Source organism: Ochotona curzoniae, unplaced genomic scaffold (genome assembly GCF_017591425.1).
Source record: "Ochotona curzoniae isolate NIBS_2020 unplaced genomic scaffold, NIBS_Ocur_1.0 scaffold_4701, whole genome shotgun sequence".
Taxonomy (NCBI): Eukaryota; Metazoa; Chordata; class Mammalia; order Lagomorpha; family Ochotonidae; genus Ochotona; species Ochotona curzoniae.
In genome coordinates this window covers 74802781-74828338 of record NW_024467122.1, presented here as the reverse complement: position 1 = coordinate 74828338, position 25558 = coordinate 74802781, and the positions used below count along the sequence as shown (strand labels likewise).

Sequence of the window (25558 nt, the reverse complement as noted above, 5' to 3'; positions counted from 1 at the left end):
TTCCGCTAAAACCAACAGCAGGAATCTAATCTGGAGGAAATGCCAGCCGAAGGACAGCTCCCCGAACAGTTGGCCTTCACTCCTGAAAGCTGCCAGAGTCAGGAAAGGGAGAAGAGAGCTGCTCTCAAATCGAGGATACTGGGCTTTTCCTTTGCTGTAAAGGACACCAGTGAAACAACTAGTGAAACTAAGCAATGTCATTGTATCAACGTGCATTTCCTGATTTTGCAACTGCACTGAAATTATCTGAGAAGGCTCCTTATGTTTAGGAAAGGCACAGTGAAATATTTAGGGTTAAGCAAATCATGCTTTCAACTTGTTCCCAAGTGTTTGAGGGAAAAAAAAAAAAAAACTGGAGAAAAAGGACAATAAAATGATTATAGTAAAATGTTACCATTGCAAGTTTCTGGAATTTGCTACATTATGCTGTATACCAAAAATGTCAAAATTTTAAAAAAATGTTCATGCAAGCATTTCTATAGTAGCCTTTAAAAAGATAACAGTATTTTAAAACAATGGTATGCACACAAACCTTCTCTGGAGTAACATACAGGAGTTTTATGATTGGGTCTTTTTTGGATAACTGGAGGTAGATACTTGCGGCTTCTGAGTCAGTCTTATCACCTGTCAGATATGTAGCTGGAATCTAAATGCAAAAGCAATACAGGATTTAAAGTTTATGCACCAATTTGAATTAAGATTATATTTATTCTTTGGTTTCAACATGTTTTACAAATCACACACTTGACCTGTCAAGATTGTTGTGGCAGCAGTGGGTCAAGCCACCAACTGGGATGGCCATCTCTATAGGGAAGTGCCTGCTCTGCTTCTGATCCAGCTTCCCGATAATGGGTCTTAGAGGTGGCAGACAAATGCCAAGTACTTGGGTCTCTGTCACCCACGTGGGAGACCTGAGTGGAGTCCTGGCTCCTGGCTTTGGCCTGGTCCACCAACCGCTGGGGCATCTGGGGGCTGGGCAGCTGGATGAGAGTTCATTCTTTCCCTCTGGCTTTCCCTTGCTGTCATTCACCTCTTGTAAGAGGGGGAAGTAACAAAAGAAATCACTGTGATTTCTTTCTTAATTAATAATAAATTCCTTTTATTTTTGATGATGTTTACATAGTTAAGAGGGATGCATGCCCATGTGGACTACCAATTAGGGTGGGGAAGAGTCAAGGAATGGGGGAAATGAGATGAGACACTACCTCCAATCTCCTTTTTGCTTCCCGTATCTGGGGAAAGTGGAGAAAGAAGTAGAGGGCCACTCCTACTAACCCAACCACATCAGTATCCAGGAATGGCAGAAGGCCACCTGATGTCACTCCAGGGTCCCTGATGTGCAGCATGTTGAGAATACTGCTTAAGTGGTAATGTGTGATTTAAAAATCCTTACTAAGCAAAACTCAATATAGTCTTCCCATTTTTCACTTCCTTTTTTTAAAAAAAGATTTTGTTTTTGTTTTTCTTTTTTTACCTTGAAAGGTGGAATTATAGAGAGATCTTCCATTTATTGGTTTGCTGTCCAAATGATTACAGTATCTAGAGCTGGGCCAGGCCAAAGCAAGGAGCCTAGAGCTTCTTCCAGGTCTCCCACATGGGTGCAGGGGCCCAAGCACTTCGCCCATCCACTGCTGTTTTCCAACATGCACTAACAGGGATCTGGACAGAAGTGGATACAGCCAGGACTCAGTGGCACCCATATGGGATGCCGACACTGCAGGCGACACCTTTACACCACCAGCCTGTTTACTTCCTTTTCTATGGTTGCTTTGCTATTCCTATTTTAAGTAAAATAGGAATTTAACACAAAGATTATAGTCCAAAGGATGCCTATATACAGATATTTTTTAAAAACTTATTTTTTTTTTTGAAAAGTCAGATATACAGAGAAGAAGAGAGACAGAGAAGATCTTCCATCTGATGAGTCACTCCCCAAGTGAGCGCAACGGCCAGTGCTGTGCCGAAGCCAGGATCCAGGAACTTCTTCCAGGTCTCCCACACAGCGCAGGGTCCCAAGGCTTTGGGATGTTCTCAACTGCTTTCCCAGGCCACTAGCAGGGAGCTGGATGGGAAGTGGAGCTGCTGGGGATAGAACCGGTGCCCATATGGGATCGTGGCGCATTCACGGTGAGGAGTTTAGCTGCTAGGCCAGGCCACCGGGCCCCAGGATGCCTATATTTTTAGGTTAATGTATCTTGAGGATTTTAATGCATTACAACATTACAATATCACAGATGCCTGGCCACCTTCATTGTACTAAGGCACTTTTTAGAAAAAGAAAAGAAAAAAACAAATCAGTGGCCTTGTTGAGAAATTGTGACTCACAACTGTGAAAGCAGTCTTGGTTGAACACAATCTGAAGAGTTCAGTGGAATGGAGTCATACCTTTCCTTAAATTTAGCCTTGAGGAAAAAGGGGCATATGTGTGTGGGCATGTGCATGTGACTGCATTTTAAGACACAAGGGAGAGAGAACTATGCTGATCTGGCAGGCGTAGAAAAGGAAATCCTTTTATATGACAAAAAAAAGTCACATCAGCAAAACACAGCTGAAAATACATTCTTGTAGAATAAAGTCAGACTTAACTATGAACCACAAGTTGTACCCGTTTCAGAATTTTCAACAATTTGTGCTCAACAACACAACTTAATCTGCTTTGTTCTGTTAAGTCACAAGTTCTTTCACAAAGAAGGTTATCAGTTATCCTGACTACAGAACTAGAATGGTTCCCGACGCATGCTCCTACTAGTGTTTTTATGTCATAACTTACATCCAAGGAAGTCAGCTTTTGGACTTGATCCACTATTAGTGATCTCAAGGGAGAGATGACAATCGTGACCCCAGGAGAAACACAGGCGGGCAGCTGGTAGCACAGGCTTTTACCGCCTCCTGAAAGGGACACAATGAACACAGACTGTCAGGTTCTATCCCGCGAGCAACAAGTCACAAAGGAAATCACATACAATATTAACAGGACACCAAGAGGTGCTGCGCAGGGCACCAACAACATGTTATGCAGAAGGAGCCAAGCTAGTGAGCCCAACTCCATCACGCACAACAATACTCTGCCAGCACATCTTACACAGACACCTCCAATAGCAAAAGCCAGAATCAGGGCAGGAAATTCACACGCAGTGGAATTGCTGAAAAACTTCTTGGCTTTCTAACAACCATGGTAAAATAAAGAATTACTTCCTACACAATGTAGAAAGTAATAGATACAATGTAATAAAATACACAGTTCTAAAGACCACACAAAACATGCCTTATTATTCCTAGGATGAAACCGAAGGCTTTCAGCTGCTCATTTCTTCTTAAACTTAATCAGTTAATTAATTAATTGCAGTGGAAGAGCAGCAATGGAGATTTCTTACCTGTAGGTTCAACTCTTCAAACGCCTACAACACCTGGTCTTGATATAAGTTTTCCACGAGTGGTGAGAACCCAGTGACTTGAGCCATCAGGGCTGTCCCTAGGGTGTGCATTAGCAGGAATTTGGGTTCAGCAATGGACACTTCAATACTAGACATGGGCAATTCCAGCGGTGGCTTAACTATCAGGCCAAATACCTGCCCCCTGAGTTTTTATGTTGTCTGGTTTGGGTATTGGCTCTTCCAGTTCTGATCCAGTTTTCTGCAATGTGTACCCTAGGAGCAATGACAGCTTAAGCACCTGGGTCCCTGCAACCTACACAGGAGACCAGGGTGGAGTTCTGGAATCTTACCTTGGGCTGGGCCCAGTCGTCGCTGTTGTAGGCTTTTGGGGAGTGAACCAGCAGCAGAAAGATCCCTCTGCCTTCCAGATAAATAAGGAAAGCAAACAAGCAGGAGGTGTTTGGAATGAAGCTGCAAGTCAGTTCTGGCGTGCGCGCTCTCTCTCTACGTATATGTATATGTATATGTATGTGTGTATATGTGTATATATATATTTGATAAATATATATATCTTAAAGGCCCTAAAAGACTCTGGAAAGCCCTGAATATCACTGAAGTGGTCCATCACCAAGGGCCTTTCCAATGTTAAGAGTTTTGAACACCAAACTAGAGTCAAATTTGAAGACATGCATTGAACAAATTATTCCAGCTTGAAATGTTGATTACTGAAACCATCATCACCTAAATTTTAAAAGTGGTTTTAAAATTCAGACAGCCAGTGAGTGCAATTTAACAATGATGGCACTAGTGACCTGCTGAAGATCAGCACAAGGCAAGTCAAAGGCAGAGGGAAGAGATACACAGGGGCTGAGGTCCTGTGGGATGCTCTGAGCCGTCCCTCTAAACTCTCCAGGAAATGCTCTCTTGCTTTCAGGGAGAAAGCTGAGCAGCTCAGGGAGCATGGTGGGAGGTCCTGGACTCCCCCAAACTGGGACAAGCGCTTTTCACCTAATCCTTGTGGCCCTCTGGGGAGCAGGACTGTTAATATCAACCTCCTCAAGCCACACAGGAGGAGCTAGGGCCAAGCCTCTGCCATACTGACTTGCATACAAGCCACACCCTGGAGCTGCCAAATTTGTTCACCACGTCAACACCAGCCTGCATCAAGTCCACCTCACTTACTAGATTTATTTAGGCTGGAGCAAAGAAAACTTACCAAGGAAAAACACTTAGATTAATTCAACACGAAGGGTGTCGAGTTGGAAGATCTTGGGGGGCTGTCCACACAATCACGCTAACCATGGGGGTGCAAGGCTGAGGTAACTAGCACGTGTTCCTCCTCTCACCCAGCAGGTCTAAGAGGTCCCTCGGTGGCAGAGATGCTGGGGAGACGTGCTTTCCATTTCTGTGAAGGGCTTTCATTGAACATCTGCCAGGGAATTGCTGCCAATTCCTGTCTAAAAATACCTACCGGTGGGCATCAGGATGAAGCAGTCCTCCCCAAGCAGAGCGGCGTTGATGGCCTCTAGCTGATTCGTTCTGAAATGATGCAGACCGAACTTTTTGTGGAAAATCTTCATCATGTCTTTTGTATGGGCAAAGTCAAGACTCTGGAAACGTTCATGCTTCACATTTCTGGAGGTTAAACTTTGCGTCTGCTTGTCTGAGAGAAAACAATCAATGTTAAGAGGTACTGAGTGCACTGATGTAATGTAACTAGTCAGTCCCAGCCCTCCTCTTCCTCACAGAGCCTCCCCTGGCTCACTTCTTTTTAAATTTCTGACTGACCCATTCTTTATGGGGTACCACGTGATGTCTCAACACTCGTCCTTATTGCCTGCAAGCTGTGTTTAACTCTTCTCATTAATCATTGCTTTATGGTGAAAACAATCAAAACCCTCTTTCCTGGGTTTGAGAAAGCATTCTAGTCCTTGAAAGAAAACACTGCATAGACAGTGACCGCTGGCCACCCAGCTCAGAGCCCACCCCCACGCCTGGCCTGGCCCTTGCAGGAGTGTCTGCCAAGTCCTGCAGATTCTACAACCCCTTCTCCCCTGACCCTGAGAGCATCCACAGCTCTTCTACTGGCCTGAAATTCCCTTTCCTGGCTTGCACTCAGCCTGTCTGTCCTGCACCTACGGGAGCCTTTCCGGTACTCCCGGGGCTCCTTCCCCAGTCTGAGGCCTTCCTACTCCTCGGGCCTCCAATACTGCCCACATGCGGAGAACGCCAGGCCTCCCTCTGTAGCCCTACTTGGTGTCACTTGGCTGCTTCTGACACTCCAGGCCCAGTGAGTCTGAAAACGGCTGCCTGACCTCCTTTCCACACCTGCCGTCCCCACTGCTGGCGATCCAGCATTCCCACTCGCTGGGGACTCTCTGAGCTGCCTGGCTCTCCTTCCCTCGCATCTCTCACGCTCATCCTGCTTCACTCCTTCCCTGGCTGTCGTAACTTGGACTCAGCACAGAAAGCAACATGCGCTCGTGCCAGCCCTGGCACCCACTCCAACCCAACACCCCATTGTCTCGTACATAATTGCCAACGTCAAGTGTGACACATTCTAACATGACACAAAAATAAATTAATGGTTATTTGAAAGGTCAGCAGCATGACTGTCAGAATAGCTTCCGAGGTGTTAAGTTGCCAGCGGCAAAAGCAGCAAGGGCTGCGCTTTACGTAACCTGGCACGTAGAAGTTCGCTTTCACTAAGAAACATCCTGTGACAGCCTCACAGCATTGTGGTAAGGCTGTGCATTCATTTGGGCTTTTCCTTGGAGCCTTTACAGTGGCTAACCTCACTCCCCCGCAGCTTCTCTCTTCTTATACTGTGAGCACCAAAGGGCAGGAACTGCTCACTACTCCTTTGTACACCAGGATGTAACCAGAGCTCACACAGTACACAGCACAGGGCAAGCATGCAACGCATGTCTGTTGCAAGACCCAAACGGCACAAGGAAATCACTGAACTACATCCGGAAATTTCTGACTCTACTGCCTCATATGGCTTCAGTTTATCCTTTCAAGACATTAAGCAGGGGCTACTGCTGTGGCATAGTAGCTTAAACCTCCAAATGTGGAGCCAGCATTCATATGGGTGCATGTTCAAGTCCTGGCTGCTCCACTTCCAATTCGGTTCCCTGCCAATGACCTGGGAAAGCAGTGGATGACGGCAGTGGCTGGACCTCTGCATCCATATGGGAGACCCAGAAGAAGCTCTTGGGCTCAGCTCTGGCTGTTGCAGCCATTTGGGGAATGAACCAGTGGATGGCAGATCTCTCCAATCTATTTAATTCTGCCTTTAAAAAAAAAAAAAAGACATAACACATGTTCCCTAGAGCTGGTGCTGTGGCTCAGTATGTTAAGCCACCACCTGTGATGCCAGCAATGTCATATAAATGCCTGTTTCTGTCCCAGCTGTTCTGCTTCCAATCCAACTCTCTGCTAACACACCTAGGGAAGCAGCAAAAGAAGGCCCAAGTGCTTGGGTCTTGCCGTCCATATGGGAGACCTGGATGGAGGTCCAGGCTCCTTGTTTTGTCATGGCCTAGCCCTGGCTATTATAGCCATTTGAGGAGAAAACCAGAAGCTATAAGACTCATCTTGCTTTTCAAACCAATCAGTCAATCTTTGGTGGGCAAACTGATCCCCAATGTCATACATTAATCAAGTTTTGGCTGCTAAGAATTCATCTTTTCTTTTCTCCATTCCCAAATCATCAAAAACTTGGCCCTCCTGAGCTCAAGCTTTATTGTTTTGAGGCTAAAGACCCATTAGTTGAAAGGCACATTTGTAATGACTTTGGAGCTTTACTACAATAGGTGATAATTACATACTATCTAAAACTACAGCTGCGGCACAGACAAAAGAGCAACTTGCCTTTCAAAGTGTGATTTGTAATTCATATTATCAGTAGAAATCTGCATAGAAGCAATGTGGCTTGCAGGCCACCCTGACTTGCTATGGCCTTGTATTACACATTTGCTGCTTTGGACAGTCCTGTTTTCCCATAATACAGAAGCATTCACTTGATCTTAAGCTTACCAGCGTCATTCTGAATGGACTCCGAGAAGTGTCCGCAGGGGGTTGTGGGCACCACTGTAAGCCCGTTGCTCTTGGCCAAGGAGAGTTTCTCGGATGCTGTCCTCAGCGGCCTCCCTTCCCTAATAGGGGGATATGCGGCTGTGGACGACTTGTTGGCTGTGGTTTTGCTATGCATGATGTCTTCCCAGTCATCGTCATCATCAAAGTCATCAATATCAAAGCTGTCAGTGACACAGGCGGCCTGGGCGTTCCTGGCCGTGTGTGTACGCTGGTCTTTCACCGCAGTGCTGGTGAGCATGCTTCCTGGGAAAGAGCGGCCCTCACTGCCTTTCTGGGTTCTAGAGATTTCAGGCCACAAGGGACTGCTGCCCACAAAGGACTTTTGTAAATGGGAACTCGAGGAGGGTCTTTCGAAGAGATGCTTTGTAGGGGCTGAGAAGTCCATCTTTCCTGGGCCAGTGGTCAAACGTTTCCCAGTGGAAACAGAAGCTGAGGGGAAGCGTGGACAATAGAGCGCCTTCGCAGGAGCTGCTGAGGGGCAGGGATCGCTGTGCACAGAGTTCCCCAGGGAGTCGGGCCCGACTCTCCACAGTGAATCCAGGAGATGGGGCTCGTCTCTGTCAAAACCTGCTTCAGCCAGCAGCTTCCTTCTAAAGGGAGAAAAGAGAACAGCCTGTTAAACTCAGGAGTCTACCACGGCTGGCCACAAAAGTGCAACCTCAGTTTTCACTCTGAACAGAAGTTGTAGCAAAACACATCATCACTCCCTATTGAGAGTCTGAATCCAAATGCTAAGGGAATGGTCTGACGAGTGAATACAGTGATAACAGAGCCACATGATGAGCACCCTCACGCAATGTGCAGGCCAGAAAGCTGACCATTAGCTCTGTCTGCTCTGGACTGAAGAGGGGGCTAGAAACACTGAAAGACATGTTTGGGAAGGAACGACATAAAAGTACCTTGTGTCCCGCTGCCGGAGCAGCTCACTCCCGCCCTCCAGGGTTCCCAGTGCCTCGGTGGGGATGGTGTCAACCAATTCACAGATGTGATGCATCACCTGGAGCAGCTGCTGCCGCACACGTGCCTGTCCAGCTACAAGGCAACGAGAGACCTTAGACCATGAAAAGTACAGAGTATGGAAAAACGAGCTTGTAAACAACCACACATTGTCGCAGAAACAGACTGTCTTTATTTTGTATCATCAGAGTACTTCCATTGAATCTCAGGACAGTAAGTTTTCTTAGGGTAACTAAGGTTGTTGGAAGGCATGAAGCTCTTTCAGTTTACCGTGATTGTTCAGTAACTCCATGTGTAAATATTTCTATGTCAATCCAAAGTGTGCAGTTAAGGGTGAGCTGGGCCAGAGGCCCCCTTGCCTGGCCTGCCCGTCCCCAGGCTTCCCTTTGATGGCAGCCCCTCGCTCTGCTTTTCCCGACTCCATCCGTGGACATCTGAGCTGAGGTGATGTAATGGGAATCAGCTCTGGGAAATTTTGATTTTATTTTTAAAGATGGACTAATTGTTTTAAGTGGCACAGAGAGGGAGGATACGCCCAGAAAGAGATCTTCACTTCTCACATGGATCTAGTAGCCAGAGGTGGGCCTGGCCAAAGCCAGGGGCTGTGGACTCCACCTAGGTTGCCCACATGGGTGACAGGAGCCCAGGCACTTTCTTTCTCACCTACTGCTTTCCCAGGCATTAGCATCAGCAGAGAGTTGGATCAGAATGGAACTCTGCCATGAGACAGTCATGTTTAAGTGGCGGCCTGACATGCTGCAGCATAAAGCTGGTCCCAGCTCTGGAATTGTGGTAGACCAGCTGGGAAAGGGAAATTCTGCTTTTAACCGGCATGACAGGTTGCTGCTGGTCTCCCTGCCCCCACACAAGGAAGAAGAACTTGAGACACTAAGGAAGGTAGAAAACAGAAAGAAGGAAGTGAGGGGTGAAGATGAGAGACAGCCAGAGAGAGGAGAGAAATGCTGATGGTGAAGCCTGTGCCATGGAATGCAGCCAGCTGGTGCCAGCTCTAAACAGAGCTGGACAGAAGGACTACACGGCCATGCCAGTTGGGGTTCTAGATGCAGTAAAGAGGCAGTTCAGGGTAGTGATGAGCAAGAAGATGCCTGCTCCACCTTCAGTGTGGTAGGCTGCGGGGAAAGCTGCTTTCTCAGGAGCTCACAAGAACCACAGGGAAGAGAAAGCTCCAAGGAGCAAGAGAAGCCAGAACAGCCTGCTGGGGGAACAGCAGTCATGGAGGGACGCCAGGCAGAGGCAGAGGAAGGAACAAATAGACGGGGGATGACCAGGGACAGAGGCAAATGGGCCAGCAGCCCATGAGGGGGCCAGCGCACTGGCAGGCCCCCAGGTGATTCTATTTTCTAGGCGAGGAGAATGGTCCTGAGGCTGCAGAGTAGGGGGCAGTGTCTGGCAGGCTGCACCCCAGGACATAAACAAGATCCCTGGGCTAGGCTTGGAGCCCGGCCACTGAAAGTGCAACGACAGGAACCACAGCACGGAGCCCCGTGAAGCCATGCAAATGATGCTCCTGCAAATGCTTTCAGAAACATTTCACAGGGCCTGCCCAAAGTTAAAGTCTGGTGGTCTGGATATCACTACAAGGAAAAATTCTAGAAATGCTATCAGGTGGCTGTTTTGTGAGCTGTAAGGAAAGGAAACAATTACGGAGGTAGCCCTATCAGCCACTTTAGTGCATATACTTCCCCAAAGGGAATAGCAGAATTGCAGGTCACAACGTCTCCCACTCAGGGAAGGACAGCCGTGTACCTGCTTCACAACTACCAAGCCAGTTGAGTGTAACTTTCCTCATGCTTCTGGAGAAAAATTAAACAGCCACAGTGTAGTGTGGGGATCAGGAAGAAGAGGAGGAAGAGAAAGAGGAAGAAAAGGAGGAGGAGGGCTGCTTCTACACTGGGTTTGCATCTCTCCTTGCCCTTGGGATGTTCTGGAGTCCCACGACCAGGCCTTTGGCACGCACAGGGGCAAGGGAGAGACATGTGACTTGACAGGCAGAAGCAAGTGACGACAACTGGACTGGTGTCAGCAAAGAGGAAGGCCCCCAGGGACATTTTGCAGGACTGTCCTTGCCCCTGTCCTCGCTAACCGTCTTTATCAGTGAAAATGACCGACACAGAGCTGGCTTGGTTCACAGGTTATCAGCGCAAGCTGCTGGGTTGGGGTCGCAGGCCTACTGCCGTCTGACTCATGCAGCCAGCCCACCCGAGTTCCCGGTGTGTAAAATGAGGCTAACAGAAACTGCAGGAAACGGTCAGTGTGAGACTTCTGTTAATACTGCAAGGTTGCTGAATACAGGCCATCGGATAGAAAATCTCCCGCAAAAAATTCAGAGACCAAAAATTAGAAGTTCAGAGGAAACAAACACCATGTACAGACCATGCAACACACATGCATATGTATGTCCCCCGACAGGGAGACCCGGACAGGGTCCTTGATCCTAGCTTCAGCCTGGCCCAGCTCTGGGCAGTGCAGGTACTTGGGGAGTGAGTCAGTAGATGTAAGAATTTCTTCTCTAAAGGAAAGTTGGGAATTACTGAGATGGAGAAACAGAAAGAGATCTTCCGTTCGCTACCAATCCCCAAATGGCAGCAAAGGCCAGAGCTGAGCTGATATGAAGCTAGGCGTCTGTTTCAGGTCTCCCACATGAATTCAGGGGCTCAAGGACTTGGGCAACCCTCTGCTGCTTTCCCAGGCCTTTGGCAGAGAGCTAGGTCAGAAGTGGAGCAGCACCACAGATGGGGAATTAGCCTGCTCTACCACAGTGCTGGCCTGATAAGCAGCATCTTTGAGACAGAATGAAGCTCATCAGAGGACAAGATTAGCACATGCTGACACCCATCAGGATGCTTCTTTGACAGCAGAACAAAGGAGACCGTCAATTTGTTGTTCTGTGCTACACTGTCACAGGCTGAAACACAGTCTTACGGTGCATGCAAAGTAAGTAGCTGCATTATGCGCCTCATCTAAAACATTCTGTACCTTCACAGCCTGTTGTGGTTCCTGGATCAGGTTCTGGTGGGGTCCGTTTCTCAGGAATTGACAAAGTGTCTTCTGGTGTGCTCAGGCCATTCTTGTGTGAGGTGTCAAGGTCCTTTAACACACTGCAAAGCAAAACTCTGACCCAATCAGGCCTCATGCCAAGCCAAACAAACGCATCATTTCTTTTACAACTGGCCAGACAAATCACAGACAACAGGGGCATGGCTTCCTACCTCTTCCATTCTAACCCCTCTTGAAGCTGGACCCCATTCTCCCCACCTTGGAATCCCAGAGTCCTCAGCTTTCTCATGGTGCCCTTTCCTGAACACCTGATTCTAATATCACCCTGTCAGTTACAATCCTCAGAGGCCCATAGCTATCTGTTAGAGAGAAGGGGTATTCAACCTTCTCTCAATTAAAAAATTTGTGTTTCCTTTCTTTTTTCTTTCTTCTTCTTTTTAAAAAATATTTATTTATTTATTTTTAAAGATTTATTTATTTATTTTTTTTTTATTGGAAAGGCAGATATACAGAGAGGAGAGACAGAGAGGAAGATCTTCCGTCCGATGATTCACTCCCCAAGTGAGCGCAACGGCCGATACTATGCCGATCTGAAGCCAGGAGCCTCTTCCGGGTCTCCCACACGGGTGCAGGGTCCCAAAGCTTTGGGCCGTCCTCGACTGCTTTCCTGGGCCACAGGCAGGGAGCTGGAAGGGAAGCGGGGCTGCCGGGATAGAACCGGCGCCCATATGGGATCCCGGGAGTGCAAGGCGAGGACCTTAACCACTTGTGCCACTATGCCGGGCCCTATTTATTTATTTATATTGGTAAGGCCGATATACAGAGAGGAGGGGAGACAGATAGGAAGGTCTTCCACCCGCTGATTCATTCCCTAAGTGGCCACAATGGCCAGAGCTGAACCAATCTGAAGCCAGCAGCCAGGAGCTTCTTCCGGGTCTCCCACGTGGGAGCAGTGTCCCAAAGCCTTGTACCATCTTCCTCCACTGCTTTCCCAGGCCACAAGCAGGGAAGTGGAGCATCCGGGATATGAATTGGTGCTCATATGGGATGCTGGTGCATGCAAGGTGAGGACATTAGCCGCTAGGCTACTGTGCCAGGCCCCTTTCTTCTTAAAATTTTAAGGCATTTTACTCCAACTTCTCATATTATGTTCAAATAATTAAATCATACATATTACACAAAAATATATTAACATATAAAAAGAGGGTTGGTGTTGTGGTACAGCTCCTGCCTGAGATACCCACATCTATGATCAGAGTGCTGGTTTGAATCCCAGAGCTACTCCAACTCAGGTGCCTGCTAACATGCCTGGGAAGACAGCAGATGATGGCCCAAATACCTGGGCCCCTGCCATCCACAGGGGAGACTCAGAAGGAGTTGATTCTTGGCTTCTGCCCTGGCCCAGACCAGCTCTGACTGGTGCAGTCATTTTGGGAGTAAAGCAGTGCTTGGAAGTCCTGTCACTGCTTCTTTCAAATAAACAAATCTTAAAATGCACAATCAGTAAATAAAATACTTTAAAAGTAGCAAAACCAATGAATACTAAATGATTGAGGGTCCTGTGGAAAGCTGAACAAAGAAAGCACTTGATAGAATTTGAGAAAGCTTCTCCACGGAGGTGGAATTTGAACAAGCCTTGAAAGACAGGTTTGGGAAAAATTTTAAAAGACAATTCTATCAGCTTGGCATCCCAGGATCAACTGTATTCTCCTAAAGCAGGATTCTGAAATACAATATTCTAACTAAATCAAGACAAGGGCATATACTAGATCTTTAAAAATTTTAAATATTTATTTGAAAGGAAGAGATACTCAGAGAATCTTCCACTGGGTCATGCCCTAAAAGTCTGCAGTGGTTAGGGCTGGGCCAGGCCAAAGCCAGGAGCCTAGAGTACCAGGCCAGGTGTGGCCAGGCTCCAGGTACTTGGGCCATCTTCGCTGTTTTCCTAAGTGCATTAGTTGGAGCTGGATCAGAAGTGGAGGTGCAGGGACTTGAATCAATACCTATATGGAATGCTGGCATTGCAGGCAACAGTTTAACCAGCTACACTACAATTCCACGCCTACAATATATTGGTTTTTAAATGATAACATATTGTAATTAAAGAAAACTGTCATATTATCAGCAATGTTTTTCATTTTGTCTCATCAGGCTCACTGAAACTTTAGGGTTATTGCAAAAGGGCATAAATGGAGATAAAGCAGAATTGGTCATTTGGGGCCAATAGATGGAGAATTGAGTGCCAACTAAAGAAATCTGGAATATAGGAAACAAACCCATGTCTCTTTTTATTGTCTGATCAATCAATCTTGGAAAAGTGAGGTCACAGTCAGCATTAAATAAGTAATAAATATATGAATATTTTAAATACTTACAAATAAATAAATAGTAGTAAAAATTTAAATGTCTACCTAACATAAACCAAAGTATCATCTGTGAAAACTTGTGTATTAGGTTGCAATGGAAAATAAAGAAAATCAATCAGAAATGATCACTTTTCCAACTGCTGAAAACGTAGGTAGAAGCTGGAATTGTAGCTCTATAGGGTAAAGCTGCTGTCTGTGGCAACAGGCACTGGTTCATAACCTGACTGCTTCTCTTTCTATCCAGCTCCCCGCTCAGGGCATGGAATGGGAAAAGCAGCTGAAGGTGGTCCAAGCATTTGGGCCCCTGTACCCACATGGTGGGAGAGCCGGATGAAGCTCCTGGCTTCAGCCTGGCTGTTGCAGCCATCTGGGGAATTCACTAGTGGATGGAAGATCTCTCAGTCTCTCTTTCTGCCTTTCCCTCTCTCCCTGTAACTCTTTGGGTGGGGGGAGAGAAAGAATCTTTAAAAAAATGCAGGTAAAGTTATTTATGATATGACAACCTAATAAATTACACAGCTATTACAAAGAAGAAAATCATGCAACAATATGGGGAAAGTTTTGAAAAACGTTAAAAGCAGCAGAATGTGAAATTATTGTTACATATACATTACAACAATGCAAAAATCAAACACATATGTGGAGCAGGATGAAAACCAAACATGGGCAAATACTCTGTTTCCTTTGTTGGAACTGGGGGACTACAAGCATTTCCTCACTCTTATGTAGAATGCTGGTTATAACGGGTGCCAAGCCTCCACCAGGAAGCCAGGAGGGCCAGGGGAAGGTGCTATGCTGGTCCCAGCCCGTATCACTCAGGAGATTATGGGCTTGGACTCTCTAAGGACCTCGCTTGGCGTTACAGCTTGCTATGATGCTGAGAAAGAGAGGGTGCTAATGGTTCCTTAGTTCAGTTATTCAACAGAAAACACTCCTCTTCTACTTGTCTCTTCTACCTGTCAGACCTCTCAGTGCTTCTGTTAAAACACAAACCGAGGGAAACACATACAACGCTGGCCTCCTTCCCTGTTGAGGGTACGCTCAGGGATCTGCTGCTCTTCAAATGACATGCATGCAATAATAATACACCACTCCACTGCGAGGGGTTGGAGCTGAGCTCAGGATGCGGGAAATGTGGCAGACAGGAATCTACACTCTCCACCAGTCACGGAGAAAGTTTGCTCGTGACAGTACATAATGACAACAATCTCATCACTCATTTGCTAAAATTTAGTGAATGCCAAATGAAATGGTCAAATATTGCTATTTTCAGCAATACAGTCATGCCAAAAATCAACTATGCGGAAATGATGAGATGATACATCTTTAAACTACTATTAACTCAATAAATAAAATATATAAATAAGACATTTTGATGCTTTTGTCCAAACTTGCAATAAACATGCTGCAGCAACATGTTACCTAGAGCACCGCAAAGAGGAAGAGGTGGTGGAAGAGAGCTCTTCTTCCGGGGAGGGCGGAACAAAATCCACATCATAATTGTCATCATCCAGATCGACAGGTGGGACTTCCTTAGTGCAATCTGACTCCATCACCTCCGAATGCTTCTGGTCTTCACTGTCATCTGAAGGAAAGCAGCAGATCAACACAAGTCCTTCTGATGATTAAAAGGGCAGAAAGGAAACCCAGCATAGTAGCCTAGTGGCTAAAGTCCTGGCCTTACATGTGCTGGGATCCCATATGCGCACCTGTTCATATCCAGAATGCTCCACTTCCCATTCTGGTTTGTGGCCTGGAAAAGCAGTGGAGGACAGCCCAAAGCACTGGGACCCTTCACCTGCGTGGGAGACCTGGAAGAAGCTCCTGGCTCCTGGTTTTGGATTAGCTCAGCTCCGGCCATTGTGGCCACTTGGGGGAGTGAACCAGCAGGTGGAAGATCTTTCTCATCTTCTGCCTTTCCAATAAAAATAAACAAATCTTAAAAAAAACGGGGGGGGGGGAGGGGAAGGGTGGCAGAAAGGGCCCCTGGCCCAAGCCCTGACAACCCTCTCACGTGCACAGCAATCAGGTTACAGAGTCCCCTGGATGAAGTCTGGTGAAGTCTGGGGTTGAGGCCTAAGATTTGCTCAGGGATTTTCCTGCCTATCTCTCCTTAAATCATGTGATCCCCGCCTAGTGTCAACACACACACTTTGTTATTTTCTACTTGCATTCGCACATAGCTGCAGTGAACAACTAAGTGTAGCAGGAGCATGAGCAGGGGCGGCCGCCTGCACAGGTGACCGCCTCAGCCACAGGACCTGGTTGCCGCAGGACCTCCAGGCCACACAGGATGGCACAAGACCAGGCCTGCTCTCAGGTCACTTTCACACTTTTAGTGACAGCCACACAGTTTCAGTCCTCTCACGTGTTCAGAATGTTCAGCCTCATATTTACAATTCTCTTGTAAGGTGGTTATGCCACCACTGGCTAAGCTCAGTCAAGTGCTGAGTATCTAGTAGCTATAAGGCTTAAGTGGGAAATGTGCTGCATGCCATTTTTTATGACATTCATGGGCCACACAGCAACAGGTCATGTACGTGGCAGGTAACAAGGGAGCTCAGACATCCCTCAGCTGCCGGAATGCCGCAACATGGCAGTGTGGCAGGTGGCAGCATGGTAGCACAGTGCATACATACTACCCATGCTTCTGGGGAGATGCTGCTGTCAGCAAGCCTACTGTGGGCACTGGCATTGTAGAGCAGCAAGTTAAATTTCCTCCTGCAACACCTGCATCCCACATGAGTACCAGTTCAAATCTCAGATACTCCACTTCCCATCCAGTTCCCTACCAGTCTGCCTGGGAAGACAGCAGAAGTCAATCAGGGTGCTTGGGCTCATGCCACCCAAGTGGCTAATGGCATTTTCTATCTCTGTCTTTGACCTGGTCTGGCCCCAGTCACTGCAGCCATTTGGGGTGTAAGACTGTAGATGGAAGCTCTAGCTCTCTGCCTTTCAAATAAATCTTTAAACAAACTTTCTGTGCTTCCAAGTATTTACAAGTATAGCTCATACAATTAGGGGCAGTATATACTGACCACAATAATATAACACATATTTGATAATAAGCAACTGTATTAGTGTTTCGTGCATTTGGTATATTACATTTATTTATTTTTTATGCATGCCTATTTTCAAGGCATCTTATCTTAGAAAATCTTATTTCTCATTTGACAAGCAAAGAGGCGGAAAGATCTCTCACCTGCTGACTCACTCCCAAAAAGCCCACAACATCCGGGGCTGTGGTAGGTGGAAGTCAGGAGCTGGAACCCTAGCCAGCTCTTTTATGTGGGCATCGGGGATCCAATGACACAAGCTATCACTGTGGCCCCAGGGTGTGGATCCCCAAGAAGCTGTGGTGGAGTGGAGCTGCGCCTTGAGCCCCAGCACGCCAGACTTCTGCCCGTTGTCATTTTATAGTATACTCCTTCGACCATGGCAACAAAAACTCCAAGAGTACTGTGGCCTCAGGAGGACTTTTCCAGTGGTATTCCACATAGTTACATAGGAAACCACAACCCTGATAGTTAGTGTGTCCTGAACTGGGTGCAGGCAGAGCACACAGCACTCAGAAAGTCTATGGGAGCAGAGAGCAGCGGCCTCAGCTTTCACACTCGCTGACTCACTGGAGCAAATTCCAGCACTGTGAGTGCCAGTCACAGAAAGTGCCCCACTGTTCTGTTTGTTCATTTACCTTTTATGTCATACTGTTACTGTACCTGTTCTATGTTTATAAAGCTGCTTCCAGTGCTCAGCAGAGGCACCTGCTGGTGGCAGGTCATACCTGCCGCCCCCATCCAGGTCCACTTGTGCAGTGGGCTACGCCCACCCTCACCACCCAAGTTTGGGAAGGACAATGTGATGTCATGCAGTTGACAGCATCGCTCACCCACACGTCCCTCCGTTGATGTCACGCAGTGATGGCATAGCTCACCCATGCCTTCCCCCAGGACATACCCTGTCATTAAGTACCACGTGCCCGTACTGGAACCAGGCCACGAGATCACACTATGCATCAACAACAAGTACACAACTGAGGGTACCAAGTCATATAGCAACCACATACCATGAAAGGCTTGGTTTCATTTGCAATTCTACCATGAGCCAGCTGTTATCACCCTGTAGACCTTACTGTCTCCATGTGCAAAGCCATAGAGCTACCACTGATACTGATAGAAAAAATGACACCAGCACAATTAAACCCTTTGTTTCAGCGATGTGACCTGCCTCGAGAATGTGGCCCAAAGCCACATTCAACAAGAACAAGCACTTTAATACAGCATACAGTTCCCTGAGCTCTAGCAGGCTCACTGCTGCTCTCAATGCCCAGTCCTGTGTTGAAGAGCCAATCACCACACTGAACTCAAGAGACAACGGTCCATTTTACCTTTTTTATCTCCCATGTCGGTTTCCGGCAACTGGTTTTCCTGAGAATCTTCTATTAGCACTTGGGAAATGGGGTCATCATCATCATCACTGATGCAAATCACTCTGCCACCCAACCAACTCGAATCTCCCCAGTCTTCCTTAGTGAAGTCCACCTTCTTGCAGGCCAGGGAGGCAGGGCTTGAGCCGGCCCTTGTGGTACTGGCTTTACAAATGTTCCTATTGGCTCTTTTTGGCTTCTGAGCTGTGCTTACTTTTATCCCAGGCTTTCTGGAGGGTGTGGCAAGTGCTTTTGGGGTCCTGGAGGTATCAAAGTCATCCATATCGTCCCAGCCGTGGAGGGCACTGAGCGAGTCTGGGGAGGAGCTGAAGTCCAGTTTCTTGAGGACAGTGCTGCGGGGCGTCTTTGCAACCAGCACATTCTGGGGAGTGCAGAATGTTGGCTGGGGAGGCTGTGATGCAGGCCATGGTGGCGCGGGTGCCTCAGTGCTATTGGTCTGCTGGCTTGTGGGGACAGTCTTAAAGAAGTGGCCAATCCTCGTCTGCTGACTGGCAGTGTGGGACTGCAGCTCGCTGAAGGGAGAGTCCTCCGTGACATTGACATCCTTCTCAGCCAACACAGGCGTCCTGGCTACTGACAAGCTAGTTACAGATACATTGTGGTCGGAAGAGGTTTTCTTTTTAAAAGTGAAACCTCTAAAAAGCAATGGAAAGACATTGAATTAGATGGATTCATCTAAAGAAAAAAAAAAAAGCCACCAACTATAAAACAATTTTTATTTTACTAATGTCTATGGCCAATTATATTACTTGTATTAGAAATGAGTAAATGAGCAGAGGATCCACGTGGCTCTGATTTTTAAAATGTATTGAGGGAGTGAAAGCACACTGTGTTCTTTCTGGGTGCTTCCCACGGAGAAGCGAATTCTTGAGCCTTGAGACTTTCAGGTCCATTCTCATGAGCTCATTTTCAGGGTGGTATTATTACTTAGTGAAGTACTTAAACGCAGCCCTCTCCAGGGGGAAGCAATGGTGTTAAATGAAAAAGGAAGGAAACCAATGTGGCTACTTTTGCTCTGCTCATCAAGATTATAAGGCAAAAAAAAAAAAAAAAAGGAAAGAAAAGAAAAGAATTAAAGCGGCAGGCTCTGCCTAGACCTGAAGGACACATAAAGGAGGCCAGGTCCGGCTGCTGGCCAGACTCAGGGACGTGAAGGTCAGTGGTGCCTGTAAAGTCAGGTGCCCGGAACGGTGTTCACATCTTGATAAACATCCTAACCAGCAGGAGAGCATTACAAGGATACTCTGGGGCCTGGCATGATCACTCAGTGGCTAAATCCTTGCCTTGCACGCGCACGTATGTGCACGATTCATGACCCTGCTGCTCCACTTCCCTTCTAGCTCCCTGTTTGTGGCCTAAGAAGGCAGTCAAGGATGGCCCAAGGCCTGGATCTCCTGTGTGGGAGACCAGGAAGAAGCTCCTGGCTCTTGGCTTCAGATCGGTTCAGCCCTAGCCACTGTGGCCACTTCAGAAGTGAACCAGCAGATGGAAAAGCTTTTTGTCTTTCTTTCTCTTCATAAATCTGACTTTCTAATAAAAATAAATAAATCTTTTTAAAAATTCATTTACCAGCCAATCTTTATTAGGAAAATATGTTGCCAGGATCTCAATAGAGATGTTGGATAAATTATTAGCTAGTGCTGCCAAGTCACTCTGTTATTAATTTGCCAGGCAGGAAAAGCCTGGAACGCTGTCACTTCATTTCCTCATGAGCAGAATGAGAGAGAGGGAGCGATCTCACACATACGACAGAAAGCCACGCGCAATACTTACGAAGCTTTGGGTTTGGAAAGGTTTGACCTGTTGTTAAGTTTTCTGGCTGAGTGCAGCTCCAGTTGCTCCTGTAGGTTATTCTGAGGGACAGCAGCCATGACTCTACAAAGTGAGGGAAGACAGCTATCAGTAAAGTCAGGGTTCCGTCAGTCACAAGACTTCCTGACGGAAAGAGAGGATCTGGTGCTTTATGCAGGCACTGTCCTCACCGTGCTCACAGCAACCAGACTTCCTTGGGTATTTTAGTGACATCTGAACTGCACATCCTTATTGACCTGAAGGCTCACTTGATGAAGGAAACGGCTCCTCCTCCCTTCTTCCTCACACAGCAAAACAGAACAAAAGTAGTAGCAAACGGTTAGTAGGAAAGGGCTTCCAGGAAAATGGGACATGGCTTGAGAGAAGTGTGGCACAGGATGGGGAGGTGGGGAAGAGGTCACCGGGTCCTGATCACCCGTGTTCAGCTGACAGAAAACGTGCACTCAGCACCTCTACCCCAGGGGGAACTAACGTGGCGGTCGCTGAGTTCCTGCCCAGCAGAACAAACCTTAAAGGCCACTTTAAAACTGGGGCAATGGCGAGATAGATCCTTGCATGTGCCAGGATTCCATATGGGCACCAGTTTGAGTCCAGATGCCCCACTTCCCTTCCAGCTCCCTGCCTGTGGGAAAGCAATGGGAGGATAACCTAAAGCCTCAGGATTCTGTACCTGCATGGGAAACCCAGAAAAAGTTCCTGGCTCCTGACTGGCTCAGCTCCAGCCACAGCAGCCACTTGGGGAGTGAACCAGCAGATGGGCTCACTCTTTCTCTCTGTCTGTCCTTCTCTCTGTAAATCTGCCTTTCCAAGAAAACCAAATAAAAAACTTTTTAAAGATTTATTTATTTATTGCAAAGTCAGAAATACAGAGAAAAGGAGAGACAGAGATCTTCCATCCGATGATTCACTCCCCAGGTGACTGCAAAGGCTGGAGCTGAGCTGATCCAATACAAAGCCAGGAGCCGCTTCTGTGTCTCCCACGTGGGTACAGGGTCCCAAGGCTTTGGGCTGTCCTTGACTGCTTTCCCAGGCCACAAGCAGGGAGCTGGATGAGAAGTGGAGCTGCCAGGATTAAAACAGGCGACCATACGGGATCCCGGCACACTCAAGGCGAGGACTTTAGCTTCTATGCCACCACACCAGGTCCGAAAAACAAATCTTCAAAACAAAACAAAAATACACACAAAACTATGGATGAGAGGAAGCTGCCACCGGCACAGCAGAAGCATTCATTTCACCTGCAGATGACAAGCCCTCTGCCAGTCATTCTATGGAAGACCTACCCTTACCTGTGCCACAAACCTTAGGAGCAGGGATTAACAATGCTCTGTGTTAACCTGCAGAAGCTACAAGTTCCACATAGCTTGTGTTTCATTTATAAGTGAGAAGCCTATGTTTACAAAGAAATAATACATTTGAGGTTATACTTACGTTAGTTACACAGGTTTGATCATTATACATTGCATTCATGCATGAAAATACCAGTGCTGTTCCCCCAAAATATGACAACTAAGTATCAATTAAAAAAATAAGAAGTGAGCATGTGGCACAGTGATTGAGTAGTCACTTGCGTGGCCAGCACAATGGTGTAGTTGGCTAGTTCTCCACCTACATGTGCCAGTATCCTATATGTGTGTCAATTTGTCTCCCACTTCCCACTCAGTTCCCTGCTTAGGGCCTGGGAGGGCAATGGAGGATGGTCCAGGTCCTTGGGCTCCTGGGTTCAGCCTGGTCCAGCTCCAGCTGTTGTGTCCATTTGGGGAGAGAATCAGTTGTTGGAAGATCTCCCTTCCTCCCTCTATCTCCCTCTGTAATTGTCTTTCAAATAAATAAAATAAATCTTTTAAAAACTTGAATATTGAGATACAAAGTGCTCCATTAAAGTATTAATAAAATTGTCAGATATTTGGAAAAAAACTGTTCACCAACAATAATAAAGATTAGACAAAAGGAAAACTAACTGAAAAAGGACTGAGATGGGCAAAACCCTTTATAACACAAAAGAAAAGGCACAAAGCAGTAAGAGGCCAAAGATTAAAACCAAACTCCTGAATTCAACTCACCACCAGAATCACAAGGGTAATTTGGCATATTATACTTCTCTTTTACATACACAAAACAACACAAATCAGCACAAGGCTGATTTTAAAATGTGCTGAGTTGAACAAAAGCAGCTAGAAAACCATTTTCAAAGAGGGGAAGAGGACGAAATCAAAGAAATCAGGGAAGAGATGGTGTGAAAACCACCCAGAGCCGGTGCACGGGAAGCACTGCAGATACAGGGGACTCCTCTCACAGACAGAGGACCAGTGGCACATCTGGCCTGGCAGTTAAGTTGCCACCTGGGATGCTGGCAAGCCCCACTTCCCATTTAGCTTTCTGTTGATGTGCATCCAGTGGGGCAGCAGGGGATGGCGTGGCTGCTTGTGCACATGCCACGCTCTGGGAGAGCCAGAGTTACTGGCTTTGGTCTGGCCCAGTCCTGGATGGTGTAGGTATTTGGGGAGCAAACCAGCAGATGAAAGATTGCCTCCTGTTATTTGGCCTTTCAAATAAATAACTAAGTCTTTAAAAAGGGGATAATACTAAGGAAAAAGACTACTAACTAGAAAACATGCAACTAAGTACAACAAAAGTAAAATACAAAAATGCATTTTAAAAAAGGTGTGTTTATTTATTTGAAAGTTGGAGTTAGAGAGAGAGATGACTCACTCCCCAGATGGGCTCACTGGGTGAGTTTGGGTTAGATCGATGTCAGCACCCAGGAACTTCTTCTAGGTATTCGATGTGGGTGGTAAGGACAAGGCACTTAGGTCATCTGCTGCTGCTCTTCCCCGGCCATTAGCAGGGATCTGGAACTCAAAATGGCATCTATATGGGCTCCCAGCATCACAGGAACTGGTTCTATCCACTATGCCTTTCTTAAAGGAGTTATTATACCTTAAAAAAAAAATTTTTTTTTAATTTTATTGATTTCTATTGGAAAGTCACATTTACAGAGAAGGAGAGACAGAAAGATCTTACATCTGCTAGTTCATTCCCCAAGTGGTTGCAACAGGTAGAGCCAGAGCTGAGCTGATCGAAGCCAGAAGCCAGAAGCTTCTTCCGGGTCTCCCACACAGGTATAGGGTCCCAAGACTTTGGGCTGTTGTCTACTGCTTCCCCAGTCCACAAGCAGTGACCTGGATGGGAAGTGGGACAACTGGAATACAAACTGATGTCCATATGGGATTCCAGCCACATGAAAGAGGATTTTCGCCATTAGGCTATCAGGCCTGGCCCCCAAAAACACTTCTAAGGGACCAGCACAGTGGAATGCGTCTGGTGCCAACATTCCACACATGTGCTACTTTACTTCAGCCTAACTTCTAATGCTCCTGGGAAAGCATGGAAGATGGCTCAAGTGCTTGGGCCCCTGCACCCCTATGGGAGACCAGGATAGAGCTCCAGACTCCTGGCTTTGGCCTGGATTAGCCCTGGCTGTGGCAGCCACTTGAGGAGTGAATCAACAGACAGAAGGCATCTCTCTATAACTTTGCTTTCCAAATAAATAAATAAGTCTAAATTAAATATTTTTCCCCATGAAAATGTTTGGTGCAGCAGCTGGGCTACCTCTTGATTTTTGCATCCCAACTATTCCACTTCCAATCCAGTTTCATGTGAACGCACCCTGAGAGGCAGATAATGGTTCTAGGTCTTGGGACTCTGCCACTTTTATGGGGACTCGGATGGAGTTCTAGCTGCTACTTCAGCCTGATCCAGCTGTGGCAGACACCTGGGGAGTGAACTAATGCCTTTTTTCAGCCCTTGTTTGACAGATCCGTCCAGACGATCTGCTCATTACTTCCCTTAGGTGAACCCCCTACTGAGACAGCAGGCTGCCAGTGGCACAGAGCACGGGCTCTGAACAAACGACACGGTTAACCCTGGCTCTGCCGCCTACCACCAAGTGTCCCTGGACGTCTCCCTGACCTCCTGGCACCTCAGCCTTCTCACTTAACGCCCACTTCATGTGGTTGCTAGGCAAACCGGTATCTGGGGGGCACTGAGAACGGTGTTTGGCAGACTGTGAGCAGTACTGTGTGCTGGATAAAGCCAAGCGCAATAACCATAAAGATAAATGGTTTCCCACAGCAGTGTTTACCACAGCATTCACTTTGGTGACTGCCTGGTGGGCTATTTCTTCCATCAGACTGTAAGTGCTGGTACAATATGGGTTGCTGGTTTTGTAATCTACAGCGTCTGGCACTCAGTCAATACGTATTGGAGAAAACAAAAAATGTTAAAGGAGAGAGGATGCCTTAAAAGGTCTATCCCAATGACCAGGGGTTATCCCAGAAACATAAACGGGGTAAAACATCAAGTGAAACCACTGATGGACACATGAATGTAACCAAATAATAAAACCAGCATGATCAGATGAGCAGGGATTTGCTTCTCTTGAGGCGTACTCCCCTGCAGGACTGCACTCCCCCCTTTGGTGCATGGCTCAGTACTTGGCTCATGGACACATGGCTGGGAAAAAACTCAACTCTCAGCATCCCACTGGAAGGAACCCCAGGTCCTTCCCAGTTATATTAGTTTCACTGGATTTAGATTTCTTTATTCATTTTGAAAGTCAGAGTTACAGAGAGAAGATAAACAACAAGAAAGAGAGCAAGAGATGCTCCATCTTCTGGTTCACCCCCCAGCTGGCCACGAGCAGCCAGGAGCTTCATCCAGGTCTCCCTGATGGTTCACAGGGGTCCAAATATAGCGTCTTAGGCTATTTTTTAAGTTAAAAAAAAAAAAAAAAAAAAGATTTCCCCAAGTGTCTGCAACACCTGGAGCTCAGCTAATCCAAAGCCAGGAACCAGGATCTTCTGGGTTTCCCAAATAGGTACGGGGTCCCAAGGCTTTGGGCCACCCTCCACTGCTTTTCCAGGCCATAAGCAGGGAGCTATATGGGAAGTGGAGCAGCCAGAAAACAAACTGGCACCCATATGGGATCTTGGCACTTGGAGTCAGTTGAGCCATGGCAGTGGGCCCTCAGTCACTGGCTCTGTTATGCCACAATGCCAGTCCCAATTCTTGCTTTTTTCTATAGAACCAAATAGCAGCATGTGTTATCAAAGTAATTTTGAAAGGCATCTGATAAAACTCAAAGCATTTCTGACAAATGGATTTAATACACAGAATTAGAAGTGTTTTTAGGGGCTGGCACCTGGAGTAAAGGGTAAAGCTGCAGCCTGTGGTGCTGGCATCCCATATGGCCTCCAGTTCAAAGGCTGGCTTCTCTACTTGTGACCCAGCTCCCTGCTTCACTAATGCACTTGGGAAAGCAGCAGAAGTCAGCCTAAATCCTTGGGTTCCTACACCCACATGTGAGACTTGGAAGAAGTTCTTGGTTTCACTCCAGCCCATCTCCAGGCATTGTGGTCTTTGGGCGAGTGAATCAGAGGATGGAAGACATTTCTCTGTCTCCCTGACCCTAGCCTGTAACT

The 25558-nt window shown here is 46.9% G+C and overlaps 1 protein-coding gene across 2 annotated transcripts in view; it reads right to left on the bottom strand.

Annotated features, from left to right (window-relative positions):
• BLM (BLM RecQ like helicase) overlaps positions 1-20368 on the bottom strand; it is a 59264-nt gene extending 38896 nt beyond the window's left edge. For both annotated transcript variants that reach the window (XM_040969550.1, XM_040969549.1), the window contains exons 1-9: positions 20037-20368; positions 18204-18898; positions 15239-15401; positions 11430-11551; positions 8375-8507; positions 7416-8065; positions 4846-5037; positions 2771-2889; positions 533-646 (exon numbers count right to left, since the gene is read on the bottom strand). In XM_040969550.1, coding sequence (XP_040825484.1) covers positions 533-646; positions 2771-2889; positions 4846-5037; positions 7416-8065; positions 8375-8507; positions 11430-11551; positions 15239-15401; positions 18204-18898; positions 20037-20134 — 2286 coding nt within the window. In that variant the 5' untranslated portion in view covers positions 20135-20368. The remainder of the gene's footprint in view (positions 1-532; positions 647-2770; positions 2890-4845; positions 5038-7415; positions 8066-8374; positions 8508-11429; positions 11552-15238; positions 15402-18203; positions 18899-20036) is intronic.
• Positions 20369-25558: the final 5190 nt, after the last annotated feature.